Source organism: Phalaenopsis equestris, unplaced genomic scaffold (genome assembly GCF_001263595.1).
Source record: "Phalaenopsis equestris unplaced genomic scaffold, ASM126359v1 Scaffold000789, whole genome shotgun sequence".
NCBI lineage: Eukaryota > Viridiplantae > Streptophyta > Magnoliopsida > Asparagales > Orchidaceae > Phalaenopsis > Phalaenopsis equestris.
Genome location: NW_018165229.1, coordinates 106,540 through 122,821, shown reverse-complemented (window position 1 = coordinate 122,821; position 16,282 = coordinate 106,540). Strand labels below are relative to the sequence as shown.

At 36.7% G+C, this 16,282-nt stretch overlaps 1 protein-coding gene across 1 annotated transcript in view; it reads left to right on the top strand.

The window, feature by feature from the left end:
* The first annotated feature begins 220 nt into the window (after positions 1–220).
* LOC110031222 (shaggy-related protein kinase epsilon-like) overlaps positions 221–16,282 on the top strand; it is a 50,400-nt gene continuing 34,338 nt past the window's right edge. Inside the window, exon 1 of the mRNA XM_020734315.1 lies at positions 221–537. Within this exon, the coding sequence (XP_020589974.1) occupies positions 478–537 (60 nt within the window). The 5' untranslated portion in view covers positions 221–477. The remainder of the gene's footprint in view (positions 538–16,282) is intronic.

Here is a 16,282-nt window from a genome sequence, read left to right as displayed (position 1 = left end):
CGGACCAATGGTCACCGTCCGATCTTACTGTCGGATGATCGACGGCTGAAATGAAACCAAAAAGTTACTAGCAGAAAGACATGCATGTGATTGGCTCCAGAAGCGATGGACGGGCGAATCAAACTGGCGAAGCCCACACTTACTTTAAAATCCGTGCTTCTTGACTGCACACGTTTTAATGCAATTACACGGCACCAAATCATTACTGAAACATTTTTTGTTGTGCCACTAGTACCAAGATTTTTCTTCCTAGCGAGGTGCGGTTGAAGACCAAAAGTCTAGCTTTCTCGCTTGAAGAGGGAGTGTGGGAGGGAGAGGGAGAGGGAGAGGGAGAGGGAGAGGGAGCTGTTGCGTCAAATCTCCTTCGTTTTCGGTATCCGCTCGACCGGAGCTTGGTGCAGTTCTGAGAAGGAGAGTGGGGTGGGAATCGGACGACGGCTTAGGGTTTTTTTGAGTTTGAGCTTTTGTTGGTACATAATGCATATGATGCGGCGGCTCAAGAGCTTTGCCTCGGGGCGGTCATCTATCTCCGATCTGGTGAGCTTTCCACCTCTCTTATGTCGTACTTGTTTCCGTGTGTTAGCTTCTTCAAATTGCTTTGTTTGTGGGAGGTCTCTATGCACTGCAGCTGGCTGGATGAAAGGTTCTTTTTAACCTTTTTTTTGATTGGAAATTTCATTTCTTGACTACATAATTTAAAATTAAGCTATTAGGTTGTTGGCTTCTAGTGTTTGGCGAAGTTAATTTTCCTCCCTAGGGGGTGGCTTACTTGCTTTGTTTCAGTTTTTGTTAAATTGGGGGAGATTTGAAAGGGGATGGATTTTTGTTCCTCCTTTATTATTGATGGTTTATTTCTGGAGTGAGCTTAATGTGGTAAAGTTAGATCACTGAGCAGCAAACTGTGTACATGATCAGAGACGTGACAGGATTGGATATGCGTGGCAATAGACATGCCCAAATGTTCTGAAATTCTTACCTCACTATTTATTTCTAAAAAGCATCGGGCATATGCTGTTCTAGACATCGATTTTGTCCTTTTGATGTTTTGATTTTCTTGTTAAGTGCTGAATATGGGCTTTTAATAATGAATGTGAGAAAGCTTATGGATTTTAGATAAAGTAGGCATGAAAAATAAGTCTCTACTTCTTAGATAATACTAGCTTAATTAATGGGATTGTTTGATGTTTAAGTTTACTTTAATTTAGAGGCTAAACTTTGAATTTTCTGATTATGATAAAAATCGTTGTCATTGCTATCATCTTAGCATATCTCAAATATTGCTAAATTAGTATTCTTAAGTGAAAATAATGTTTGATAATTAGAAATTTAAAGTTATTCTCTTGCGGGTTGGACTTAAATATAATTTACATTAGATGTCATGAACTACTTTATAGTTTTGTTGTAAAAAGCATGTATGCTTTGTGTATTATGCCCTTAATATAGCCTACAATACTATATTGAATTTTAAGAACAAAAAACAGAGAAACATAGAGTAAGAAAATCATTATTAAGATTATGACTCCACATGTATTGTACAACTAATATAATCCAAAATTGTGTTAATGGTGAGATGGGCACTTGCCTAAGTGTTTGAGCAAGGCAAACAAAACCATAGTTACGTGAACACTTCATAGGTGGGCACCATGCATGAGATTTAGCGCAATTGAGAGTCATGCCTTTCTTGAATTCCTTTCCTATTTCAGCTTGCTATTCTGAAACATGCTTGAGCTTTGCTCAATCGTCTTGATTTGTAGCCCTAAGGCAGAGGACCGACATTCATAGAATGATAGTTGATACTCTTCAGTATTGATGAATTGTCGGGCCATTGAGTGTGCTATATGCCATTTCACAATGCTAAATACATATTCTATGATGAATCTTGTAATGTGTTTAAGAGGCCCATTTGTGGCTTATTGAAGGAGAAGGGGAAGTTAAAAAAATGTTTTTGGCATTTCTTGAATATTAAAAATCATGGAAGATCTAGAGAAAATAGAGCACTACAAGAATTTTATGGTACATTCCTTCTAATGAGGCGGGAATCCCACAAATAATATTTCAACATGTTTTTATTTTCTTTTTGTCTAGTTTTTGTTGGCCATAGGGCTTGACCCAATCATATTCATCCACCATGTATTTGAAATTACAATGTTTCATTATTCTATATAATTAAAGAAGACGGGGTTACAAAAATATGAGTAATTGCCTGTCATTTTGTTTTTATAACCTGAGTTGATAAACACATTGTAATAACTGAAAAATTAAAATAATAATAATAAAAATAATGTTGAGAAGCAGTTGTGTTGGTTCAAAATAATCGACAAGGAGGCTACACTAATTAGGAGATGGAAGAGGAAGTGGAGAAGGTTTCGAACATAACTGTTTGAACGAGTAATTTTATCGCATACAAAATAGAGAGAGGGGGGATATATATATATATATATATATATATATAGAGAGAGAGAGAGAGAGAGAGAGAGACAGAGTAATGTGAGGGAGATCGAAGTCAACTATGGGGGAGGATTTACCTGTGGGTGATGAGCCGAGGTGACCATGCCGAAATCAAGCTCGAGAGAGAAGACTCATGAACTAGCATCCAGGATGCTGCGTACGAGCTTGTCACCTGTGAGGAGGAGATTGATGCAGCTTGTGGGGTTGGAGACTCGTGTAGGACGTGTGTTCGCATGTGACTCACAAAGTAGATGAACAGTCCAAGAGCTGAACCAAGTGAGAAATTGTCAGCTTTTATTGGTGGAGAACAATATAATTGAGAGAGTTGATTGAGGAAGGAGCAAGGAAAAAAATTATTTTATGTACTAAATAGAGGAGGAAACTAAATGTTAAGGGTGATGAAAATCATCAAAATGATCAAGTGAGTAATTACATTCCCACTTTGTATTAATCATAGTTTAAATTATATGCATTAATTAATTCATATAATTTCAATTAAGATCATATTTAAAGGGTTTAGTTCATGGAAGTAATTGATAGAAATTAATTAAATATCAATTTCATTATAAGTTGCACAAACTTTATAAATCATGTTAAAAATATCTGAAATACTGTAATCACTTTAAAGGTTTAGAATATATGTAAAGGATTGAAAGAAATATGACGATTATCTGACAAAATAAATAATCATGTTATTTAATGAGTCATCCTTTTATGATACTAACTGTGGGATACAATTATACCTGTGCACGAAAAAAAAATATTGTACATTAGTCTATATAAATTTTTGACGGTTCTCTTTAGTAACTTGTTAAATGCAATGTAAATGCAAAAATTATAAAGATTTCTAAATAAAGAAGTATAAATATGAACATGTGAAAGCCTTAATAAAAAATTAAATAGCATTGTTTAATCTTGTTAAATTGCACATGTTTTACTGCTATGCATAATAATTAATACAATGTAGAACTATAATCAGTCAGAAAGTTAAACTTATTTTATTTTTTAAATGTTTCTTTATGAAGAAAACTCAATTAAATTAAGAATATATTTATTGAAAAAAGGATCATATGAAAATATGTATCAGAGAATATTATCTCTATGTTTAGTTTTTTTTTTGTATTTGTATTGTTTCACACAAGATGTACTTATATGTTTGATTTAGTTGATGTTTTACAGAGTTTATGATTTAATGGCTCTTTGAATATTGGATGTTATTTTATATTGTCATGTATATATTATGTATCTCTACCGCATGACTGTTTATTCTTGCACTAAAAATTTCAAGCTCTTGGAATGGGTTGTGTCACAGATATATTAATCATGTTACAATGATTAAATAACAATTGATCTGAGATAATAACTGGGCTAAAATGGTCCTATGCCCATCAGGGGTGGACTCAGGTAGCCCCCTCTCTAATTCTAATTTTTACTAATACGAAAGTGTAATTTGGCCTTTTGCCCCTCCTAAAATATTACTTTGCCCTTAGTTTCCCTTGTCCCTTCCATGTTGGGTCTAGGGGGACAATTTACCCCTCCCCCCACCCCGTTCGAAAAGGAGGCTGGTTCCGCCCTTGATGCCCATAGCTTGATTAAAACAACAGTTAGTGGTAATCAACGACAATTGCTGGTATTCTTTGACTTTAAATTTTCTCCAAGGGTATGTGTGTCTTTTAGCTTTTCCCCTTGTGATGAAAATGTGATCCTCTTTATAGAATTATAGTAGGAGCATTTAGATAAGTTTAGTTGAAATTTCAAAAAAAAACATTATCTGACTGTCCATGTCAAATACTTTGATTATAGATTATTTTTTTAGCATTTAAGTTTCCCAATGATCACAAAATTGATTGGTCTTAGGCTCAGTAGTTTTCTCTTATCGAGTCGCGCTTGATTCAATGTCGACTATAAGCATATGAAATTCAATGGATTTAGCCTTTCAATTAATGTTTTGAAGTTTCTAATTATACTTTAAGTGATTGATTTAAATTCATTTGGACTTTAGATTTGACTGTTTTCAGTGATGTTAGGTTTGTATCATATAGACGTTTTGAATTCTGCATACAGATGATCATTAATTTGTTTTTGAAAGTTTTTAATTTGAGAATTGTATCAAGATTTGTTGATATGACTTATATTCAAGTCATTAAAGATATGTATGCTAGAGCTATTATTAGTGTTCGAACAGGAGGATTGACCAAGTATTTTTCTATTTCAGTTGGATTACATCAGGGATCAGCTTTAAAGTCATATCTTTTTGCTTTAGTTATGGATGCTCTTATTAAACATTTACTGGAGGATGTACCTTGGTGTTTGCTTTTTGCTGATGATATTCTTCTTATGGATCTTGTTCAAGAAAAACTTGAATTATGGAGGCCTTGATTGGAGTCTAAAAGCCTTCGTTTGAGTAGATCTAAATCTAATTACTTGCAATGTAATTTTAGTTGTAGTAGTTCTAGTGGAAAAGTTGTAACCATGGGTAATCAAATCATTAAGAGGTGTGAACAGTTTAGATATCTCGAGTCTGTTATTCAATGTTATGGTGATATAGATGGGGATGCTATTAGCAGAATTCAAGTTGGTTGGTTAAAGTGGAGAATGAATTTATCGGGCCTATTTTGTGATATAAATGTATCGCTTGGACTTAAAAGGAAAATTTTATAAGATGTCTGCAATGCTTTATGGCGCAGAATGTTGGCCTTTAAAAGAGAAGCATAAAACAAATTTATGTGTTGCTGAGATGAGAATTCTTAGGTGGATGAATGACTCGACACTTAGACAAAATGCACAATGAATATATCCATGATAAGGTGGGTGTAACTCCAGCGGCGAACAAGACTAGAGAGAGTTGTCTTTGATGGTTTGGTTACATTAAACAACCATCTGATGATCCAATTAGGAGAGTAGATGTTTTAGATCCGACTTATGTTAAGAAAGGTAGAGGTAGATCTAAAAAGACTTAGGCTTATTGTATAAAAAATGACCTTAATCTATTAGAATTAAATGAAAATATGACACTAATATGACACTTAATAGGATGCAATGAAGAAAATGGATTCATGTAGCCGACCCCACTTAGCTGAATAAAGGCTTGTTGTTGGTGGTGTTGTTTTTGTATCAAGATTTGTGCTTAAATAGATGGATTTTTTACTTTATATTAATTATATTACTATTCCTTCTAAAATTTAAGTTTTCTCCGAGACCCCATAGTATTTTAGCATGATTGGAAGCTTTATATGAGTTTTAGGCATGATACAAGGGAGATTTTTTATTCATATGTTGGTCATTCTTAGGTTTAAAGAGTTTGGGAGAGGGAAGAGATGGCTTGCGGAGATCTATGGAACTTTGGGAAACGAAAAAGGTGCAAGAGATTAGGATAATTCACCCTACATGGCTTTGTGCATAATCCTCTCTTTTACGATAATGCCCTTGCCCAACTCGCCTAAGCTGGGCATTGACCATCCTCCCCTCTAACAGTGAGGAATGAAGGGCTAGGATGAGTGAAGCTGCCCTTGAGAGCTTGAACGGCTGGAGGCAGCAAAATGGCTAGTGAGGTGGCTAGGAGGATCACCTCCTTTTGGCTACCCCAAGGAGGGCCTAGCTTTCGGTCCTGGTCAAGCTACTTTTGGGGAGATCCTATGTAGTTAAGAAGGGCTATTAAGGAGGCCAATTTGGGAAGACCTAGCTAGGTTGACCAAATTTGAAATTAGATGGGCCGAGTTAGCCTAATTGATGCACCGAGGTGAACTCAATGGCTCAAGCCAGGTCTAGGTTGGTCCTTTAATTTCCTAATTGGCTTAAGATTAAATTTAATTAGGTAGTCTTTGTTAATTCCATATGCTCACATAGGTTCATTTGGGTGAATTGAAGTCGAGGCCCACTTTGGGCCAATTTGGGTATATTGACCATGGTTTTGAGTTCAATTAATTAGGATATCACCTAGGGAGGTGTCTAGACTAGTTCAATTAAATTGCACTATTCAAACAGCTCAGCATTGGCTCATATGGGCTAAAATTCAAGTTCCTTCAAGTGCTTGATGGAGCCATGTAAAAAAAATAAATCAAAAGCAATATTATAGGTCATGTGATGGGAAATGAAGATTCAAGATTGTCATCATTTGGAATGAATATATTTTAATATTCCAAATTCCATCAACAAAACAACTACTCCGGACCTGAAAATCTGCATGTAGCAAGTTGCTTTGGCTTCTGGCTCTGAGCATACTAAGTGCTTACTTTGTATTGAAATGGTTGTTTCACTGGTTAACAATTTAATTGATAGATAGGACCTCCAAAATCCATGAATCTAGTGGTTGCATGGTCTCCAACATAAAGAAGCGCCAAGAAATCTTATTTATTTTAATTATCTTTACATTTTTAATGATCATGGATAAGTAATTTGGCAAGTCGGCTTCAATCATTAATGAACAATATGAATGAGTCACAATCTATACTCTAAAATCCTCAAAACTTGGTATCAGTAGAAATGAAAGTTGTGCTTTCGTGGTCATAAGGAAGTCATCACCAAATATCATTATGTTTTTTTTTTAAATAACGAACTTTCCCCATGTGCAGCCCAATTTGTGTTACCCTTCATAAACACTTGAATTATTGAATGGTCTTCTGCAATCTCTCTAGTAATCAGTTTGTATTCTTGCACTTCTTGAATTGGCTTATATAATTTTTGTCATTACTACTTTATTGAATGCCATATCAGTCAAATCTTTTAACCCCTTACAATAATTGTACTTGATCTAGACTTATGACTCCCAACTCCTGTCTATTGTAAGCCAACGACAAATAAAATGACAAGCAGGAACGTCCATTTATATTGAAAAAAGAAAAGCTATTATTGAATAAAATGACATGATTTTCTAAAAACCACAATTTTACCTTGTACTAATTATATAGTTTCCTTAATGATTAATAAAATAAAATGCATTTTTTTAACAGCATGCTTCCTGTTGTAGGCTGGTTTGTCTTTCAGTTTTTTTCTCTTATTTTCTGTTAGCGGATGGTTTCATTCTCTACTACTGATTCCTCCTTTTTGAGGCAATAACTAAATCACTATTTTTTTCTTCTTTGGATTGCTGCACACTATTGAAATATAATTTAAATTCAAGGATAACATACTTAAAATTGAACTCTTCTATTGACCCATGGGAGATCATTGTCTACATATGCTCCCATGGGCTTTGGAGGAGAGCTTTGAAATGATATTAGGAAGGCTTGGAAAACTAGTGAGAAGTAGTTCTTAGCGATAAGAATTGTGTGAACTAAATGCTAGCTGGCTAGCTGGTAAACAAGCGAATAAGCTTATTTCTGAGACTACATAAAAAAATACTAAGCACTGTGATACACAATACATGAAGCATGTATAGGAAGTCACCTAGACATAAGAAATTCATCAATACTATCTTACACAATAAATAATTTTAATTTGATTTAACTGGATTTTGTGACGTGTTTGTGCACTACAAAAGCTATAAAAACATGTAAATTGAATTAGTGACTTGTGATGGTTCTTTCTCAAGACATTACAGAAGAGAACAACCGCCACATAATCATGTGATGCAGTTGACCTTGTCATAGGTTATGATGCAAACTTTTATATGATTCGGGCTGATCGAATCTGAAGTTATGGAACCATACAGATGATACTCTAAAAGGAAAAAAAAATATCATAAAAAATGAAAAATGGCGACATAAACAAATCAAGGCATGTGACAAACATTACTTGTGAAGCGGTCCAAGGATGCCAATATTTCTCATGGAAAATTTGTCCAAGAAATTGACTAGTAGCTGGATCCATTCACAGAGAAGTCTAAATTCTTCTCATTTTGTAATCTTCAACCTTGTCCACTTTGTTCCCTTTCTCTTAGGTTTTGGGTAGCAATACAACAATGCTTAGCAAAGAGTAACGGGGAAATAAGACATCATCAGTTGGTGCTGCTGATGGTTTATTTCACAGCAATGAAGTGGGATAGAAGGAGAACAGGCTTAGCGGAACAAAATGAAAAATTCTAAAATGAACCATCTGTTGAATACCGAGATTATGAGGATGAATTGGAAAATAAATGATTGATTGGAGAGCGATGAATAATGATTTGTAGGTTAGTCATGACAAAATCTATCATTCTATCTTTGATTTAGGTGGTGAAGAGAGAAATTGATACTCTAGGATTTTAGGGAGAATAAGAAAGAAGGAAATAAAAAGATGTTCTAAATGTGTGCGCAGGGGTATGGAAAGTGGATTACTTTTTTGCTGTAGGATGACGATTAACAAATTTAATTGGGTGCTTAATTGCACGTGTTTTTAAATTTATATAGAAGGATAATTAATTTTTTGTCTTGTTACTTTTGTGCTGGAAAAAAAAAAACTTTTGTTGCAGTGTCTGGTTTTATGAATTCCGTTTCTGAAGTGCATGGTATTTTACTCGTGAGATTATACCACCTCCCAATCTCCTTAGCCTAATGATGTGGCAAAAAGGAAAAACATAACCCTTAAAGAAATAATGAATGCAATGTTTACCGAGTTCAGGCGCACTTAATAATTTTTTGAGGGAAGCCATTATTTGTGCTTGGCATTGGCATCTTAAGTTTGATTTTGTTATGGGATTCATTGGATTTGTGACCAGTTATGCCAAAAAATGTATACGCTTTAAAATTTATTTGGACAATCATTGTGCAATTATATGTCCCTATATGCATCTCTCATCTTTATGTTTATTAGAGCATTATTAATGATGTCAAAATCTTTTTATTATCACATTTGACATGAAAATTTTATCTAAAGTCAATGCTATGTTGAGAACTAAATCATCTAAATTTAGCAATACCTTTGACATGCTAGAAGAGCAATTTGTTGAGAATATATTGAGAAAATTGGAACACATGATACTAAGCCTATTAGTGAAGCGGGTGCTTCCTGATACAGTATCGCGGGAATAGTTATTATGGGAGATGCGCCTAATGCTGTTTTCCTTTATTATGCTTTATTTCCTATTATTTATCATTTTTTTAGTCATTTCCTACATTTGTATTGTATTAGGATTTGGAAGTCAATTGTTCATGTGTTTTGTTTAGGACAACCATCAGCGGTTCTCCCTTTAAGGGCTGTATCCAAGGGATTGGGTGGTGCTCTGGCTGTATCACTCTCCCGAGGTGGTGATTATCTTGCCTATTCCCTTCGCATCCCTCTCGCTTTGCCTCCATGCATTCACTCTTGCTGCAACTCGCCTTGACAATAGTTCTATTGTTGTTTTTCTACCGTTTCCTTGCCATCCAGTCCTTTTCCTCGCTGCCCCTGTCCAGGATTGTCTTCCTTTGGCTGTACGACAACCCACCTCATCCCCTGTCGCCGTTCCAGCCCTCCATCCTCGCTGCTATCGCCTCCAGCTTGTTGCCAACCTTGTTGCCATCCTCTCAGCAGCCCATATAACCCTTCCCATTGACTGCCGCACCTAGCCTTGTAGCCTCCCTAACGAGCTAGAGAGTCGCCGAATAGTTTCTGTCCACGTCCTTGTTGCAGCTGCAGTCGTTTCCACCCTTCCCCCTTACTGCTATTAGCTTGGACAACCCTCACACATCGTCCTCCGGCTGTCTACTTGTTGTCCAATCTCGAAAAACTGTTGCCTTGTTGTTTTTTTCTTGCCAACCATCTTTTCCACGCTCGCGCTACATTCCTAATTCTCTGATTGTAACTTTTATTTGCTTTTGAGTAATAATATATGCTTTTGCGCTTTTGGGTTAACTCTGACATCATTTGGTATCACAGTGAGCCTAACCCTAGTACTATCTTAGGGTTTCTAGAATTCGTCATACCCCAAACCTATCTTCACATAAAATTTTTCCCTCACCCTACATCGCCCTTGCCTCCCTCCACATATCCACACCCAAAATGTAGTCACACTGCTAGGGAGATTATCGACGAAAGTCTGATCGAGGGAAAATGACATGATGTCGTTCATGAAGAATTCACAAGTAGGTGTCCAAGAGAATTTTAAGGAAGATATGTAGTGAGAAACTTGCAAATGACAACCAAGGCTTACCACCTTCGAGAGGAGGCAATTTGGATAGGCCACCTGTAGCCACAATGGTGACTTGCTAGATCAAATAAATAGAATAAATTACTTGTACCATGCGGATTCCCGGGATGAAGAATCTCTACCCTGAAAATATGACCTAAAATATTTGAGAAGCCAAAATTTTGAAGCAAAGACAAACTTGCCATATTTCGACAACCACATGAATTCAGAAGACTTTATCGAGTGGCTCTGGAGCTTGGAATGTGTTTTTGAGTGTTAGGACGTCCTACCAGACGTAATGATTAAGCTAGCAGTCAACAAGCTAAGAAAGAGTGCATTCTTTTGGTGACAAAATTTGAAGTGTCTATGCCAGCATGAGGGAAAAGATAAAATTAGGACCTGGTTCAAGATGAAACGAGAGATACAACGCTAGATCCTACCAATTCATTACAAGCCAAACGTTCAAACCCTAGCTTCAGAAGTGGAGACCGCATCGCTGGGTGACCACAACGTTTTATAGGAAGGGTTCAACTCTAGAATCTTACAACCAGAGTACACCCAGGGGAACGACTGAATTGACCCCACTCGAGGAGACATTAATGCAGAGTAGAGAACAGAGGGCACCAATCCGCATTTTCAAATCCATCCTAACCAGGAAGTGTTCCAAGTGCCATAGATTTGGGCATCTTGAAGCAGATTACACTACCAAGGGATGATATATTTCACCGAATATGAATCTGTTGAAGAAAGGGGTAGAGACAAAGTAGAAACTCAAGAAGATGCTGACACAAATGAGTACTGGCTTTCAATTGATGAGGAAAAGATGCATATAGTTCAAGTTGAGCCCATGAGGGAGAATCAAACCGAATTAACATTGATTGTTCAAGATTGTCTTGAGTTTGAGGAATCGACACTAGAGACATAACAACCCTATATCAGTTAAATTCAAATATTTCAGTTCTATAGACTCCTTCATGAGTTGTCCTATTGAGGGAGACCCATCATGTCAAGAATATTATATGGAGTTATTCAGATTTTAGATTCAATTCGTCAGTGTACCCATCATCAGGTGTTTAAACAGGAGAGATGAACCATAGTTTGTTAGGAAATTCCAAACGAAATAATTCCCAATTTTACCGCGGAATAACATAATTGTATAAGATTTCAGAAAATCAGAACAAAACTTAAATAGAAAACACAATCAAAACTATCATAAAAACACACGAGAATTTGACATGGAAAAATCTTAGAAAGGGAAAAAAACCACAGAGTCACACTATCAGAAATTTTACTATGAAATTCAGAAAGTTTTTACAGAGGATTCACACCAGTTTCCTCTTTACACACAAGGAAAATTATAGGACCCACGCTCTACAATCTTCACTCTCCGATTCGACGCAAAAATCACGCCGAATAACCGAAATTCACCACTTCGACACTTCCACCTTTACCGGGATGCTCGTCGAAGAATCCGATGAAAGATTCACCAAGTATTAACAAAACATGCTTGAAATCAGGATTAAAAACTAAAATCCTAAGCAAACTGCCCTTGGCGCATATGTAGCAAGGTTTTTGCCATGCGCATGATGTTGGATGCATATGCGTCAATAGGCGCCAGCCTCTCTGTTTCATAGCAGTGTCTACTAATAAGTGGGCATATATGTGCTCTATGTGCCGACCCTTCTAGTAATCAAACAAGTGGGCCCATAGGCGCCCACAACCTGGGGCATATGTGTGAAGTGCTCTGATCGTCAAAGCCAGTCTCCGCACACATAACAATCTCCCACTTGAAGACTGATTTTCTCCCGAATCAGTTCTCTGTACCTATACTTCCATCTGAATCGTCTTCATAGTCTCGTACTGCTGTCACATGTCGTGTTGTGACTCACCCCCGGACTCAATTTCCATGAAACCCAATTGAAGCTAATCATAACTTTGGTTCTCAATAGTCACTACCTTTATCAACATATTTGTAGAATTCTGGGCCGTGTGTATCTTATCCAGGAACAACTGCCCATTTTCAAGAAGAGCGAATAAAATGATACCTTAGTTGTGTTTCGTCCTGACATGAAAAGCATTGTTCTTAGCAAGATGAATCATACTCATACTTTCATTGTAGAGTTTTCCAATCCTCTGCTCCTTGCCCATTTCTGCCATGAAATTCTGTAGTTAAATCATCCCCTTGCTTACCTTAGTGATAACAATATATTTGACCTATGTAGTTGAAAGTGCAATGTTCTTCTTCAACCTGGAAACCCAACTCACCACTGTGTTTCCCGATGTGAATATATTCCCAATTGTACTTATGCTATTCACATGTCTTGCCAGATTTGAATCTTTAAATCCCTGTAGACTGATCTCTACACTTCCATAGCGAAGTTCCCTGTCGACTGCCCCCTCCCCCCCTCAAATATCTGAGAATCTACTTTACCATCTCTCAATGATGCCTGTCTATAGGGCTATTAAAATGACTCATTGTTCGTGAAAAACTCGTGTTCGACTTGTTAAGAAGCTTGTGCTCAACTCGTTCGCTAAGTTAATGAGCTGAACACGAGCAAAGATTTGTTTGTTCGTGTTCAACTCATTTTTTCTTGAAATACCACTCATCAATTATATATATATATATATATATTGAAAAAAACAAAATTCATTGATATAAAAGACAGATACAAAGGTTTTAGTGAGTGGGTACAAAAAGTCCAATCACAGAGATTACAACTTATTACATAATCCCCAAAATTATAACAAAAAGAAAATAACTCCTAATCATGTCAATCTGGAAGGACGGAAATCAGACAGCTAAATTAAGAGTTTTCTATAATTAGGAACTTCCTTATTTAAATTATTTTCATTGTCTTTATTATAATTTATTTCTCTTTTAGCTAAATATTTAGATTAGGAATATTTATTATTATGTTACCTAAAATAGATAATACACTCTATTTTGTACCTAAAATAGATTATAAGATTATTATTTAATGGAATGAAAGCAAAGAGAAAAGACATCGAGACTATTCAGAATTCAACCTATTTTTCTTAAAACTTTGGCATGGTATCAGAGTCAAATTTTTGCCCTAACCACCGATTATTGTTGGAGTGCCGTCAAGACTTCTTTTTCGCCAGCCTTCTTGCAGGACGGAAAGGGAGGAACTATTTCTTTGCCTTGATTCTCACTCGTCGTTTCATTATTTTGTCAGATCTCCTTCGCTAGCCATCGCTGCTTCTGTGACATCTACGACTGCTTCGTCCTCTTCGACTTCGGCTTCTTCATCGCACTCAAGGATTGAAGGCTTCGACACTCCTTCCTAGACCGACGAATTTGGCAATCTCGGCTTCGACACTCTCGGTTTGGCACTTTCGGCTTCAACACTCTCAGACTTCGACACTCTTAGGCTCCGACAGTCTCAGACTTCGGTACTCTTAGGCTCCGACATTCTCGGCTTCGACACTTTTGGTTTCGACACTCTCGGCTTGAGGTTTTTTGGTCCCGACAGTGTTATCAGTTTTTTGTTGGCAAATTGATGCTTCTTGATCAGTGAACATCAATTTGAGGGGGATGTCAATCTGGAAGGACATAAATCAGACAGCTAAATTAGGACCTTCCTTATTTAAATTATTTATATTGTCTTTATTATGATTTATTTCCCTTTTAGCTGAATTTTTAGATTAGGAATATGTATTATTATGTTACATAAGATAGATTATGCACTTTATTTTGTACCTAAAATAGATTGTAAGATTATTATTTAATGAAATGAAAGCAAAGGGAAAAGACATCGAGCCTATTCATAATTCAGTCTATTTTTTTCAAAACTTTGACAAATCATGGTGGGTGTAGTCGGTGGATATACCGCTTCCCCTTCCCCTGAATCTAGGGAGGGAATCTAGCAACATACTGAGATGCGGGCTTCTGCCTGAAACTATGAAACAGTCATCGTGAGAATTACTGAGATCTAACATTTCTTTTTTCTTCTTCCTAGATTTGTAAACCTGCCAATCATCTGCCAGATGTAGTCCCGTCTGAATAATAGGTGGATCTTTGGTGGAGAGTTCACCCTGGAGGTATGTTGATCCGTAAATTGCTGATCTGACTCAGCCTGCAACACACCTTGATCCTGACACTCCTCCAGAACTTGAGTACTTTCTTCTCTGGAAATAGGTGGTTCCAAGACACTTTGACTAGCATCTGCTACAATAAAATTCGTAGCAGCACGTTTTCCATCCTTTGATATGAAGATAAATTGTACAATTCGACTCCAACGCCAGAGCGCTCCCGCTTCTTATATAAAGCAATGTTCTTAGCAAGATGAATCACACTCATAATTTCATTGTAGAGTTTTCCAATCCTGTACTCCTTGCCCAATTCTGCCATAAAACTCTGTAGTCAAATCATCCCCTTGCTTGCCTTGTAGTTGAAAGTGCAAGGATCTTCAACCTAGAAACCCAACTCACCGCTGTGTTTTCCAATGTGAATATATACCCAATTGTACTTATACTGTTCACATCTCCCGCCAGATCTGAATCTACAAATCCCTGTAGACTGATCTCTGCACTTCCATAGTCAAGTTTCCTGTTGACTGCTCCCCTCAAATACCTGAGAATCTACTTTACCATCTCTCAATGATGCCTGTCTATAGGGCTGTCAAAATGACTTGTTGTTCGCGAACAACTCGTGTTTAGCTTGTTAAGAAGCTTGTATTCGGCTTGTTCACTAAGTTAATGAGCTGAACACGAGCAAATATTTGTTCGTTTGTGTTCGGCTCGTTTTGGCTCGAAATGCTACTCATCAATTATATATATATACCAAAAAAAAATTATATATATAGTAGTTTTTTTAAAACTTTTAATTGACTGTAGGGCTACAAAGATTTACAATCAAATAAAAGTATTAATTAAGAAAACAGAATAAAAATTATTAGATGATACAAAAGTTTAGTGAGTGGGTACAAAGTGCCCACTCACACGAATTACAACTTACTACGTAATCTCCAAAAATATAACAAAAAGAAAACAAATCCTAATCATGGTGAGTGTAGTCGGTGGATATACCGCTTCCCCTTTCCTTGGACCTAGTGGAGTCCAACAACATACTGAGATGTGGGCTTCTGCTCAAAACTATGAGACTGCCGTCCTGAGATTCACTTAGACCTAGCATTCCTTTTTTCTTCTTCATAGATTTGTAAACCCGCCAATCATCTGCCAGAGGTAGTCTCGTCTGAATGATAGGTGGATTTTTGATAGAGAGCTCACATCGAGATTATGTTGATCTGACTCAGCCTGCAACACTTTGATCCTGACACTTCACCAGAACTTGACTACCCTCTTCTCTCGCAATAGGTGGTTCTAAGACACTTCGACTAGCATCTGCTACAATAAAATTCGTAGTATTTGTGATCTGAGGAAGAGCTGCCTCAACAACAGTAGGCGAAAACTGTTGATCTGGTTGGTGAGGATTAGCCTTATGGGTCAAATTTTCATTCAACATTTCTGGAAGATAGTGTCTGCTATATTTACCTTCACATGGATGATGTTGTTAGGACATGCCGATTTCAAATGTGGGTGAAGCTTGAAGCATTTGATAGGGGTGTGCCCAAACAGTTTACAATGATTGCAGTAGTAGGGTCTTTGTTCTGCAACAATTGACTGCCAATACCCATTGTGAGCAATATCAAACCATATTTCGTCCACATCAGGGAGAATAATATCCCTTCCAACAAGAATTTTGCAAACGAAGGCCTATAAAATTGGATACATTCACCTTTGACATTGACGCCAGAGCGCCCCCGCATCTTATATATATATATATATATA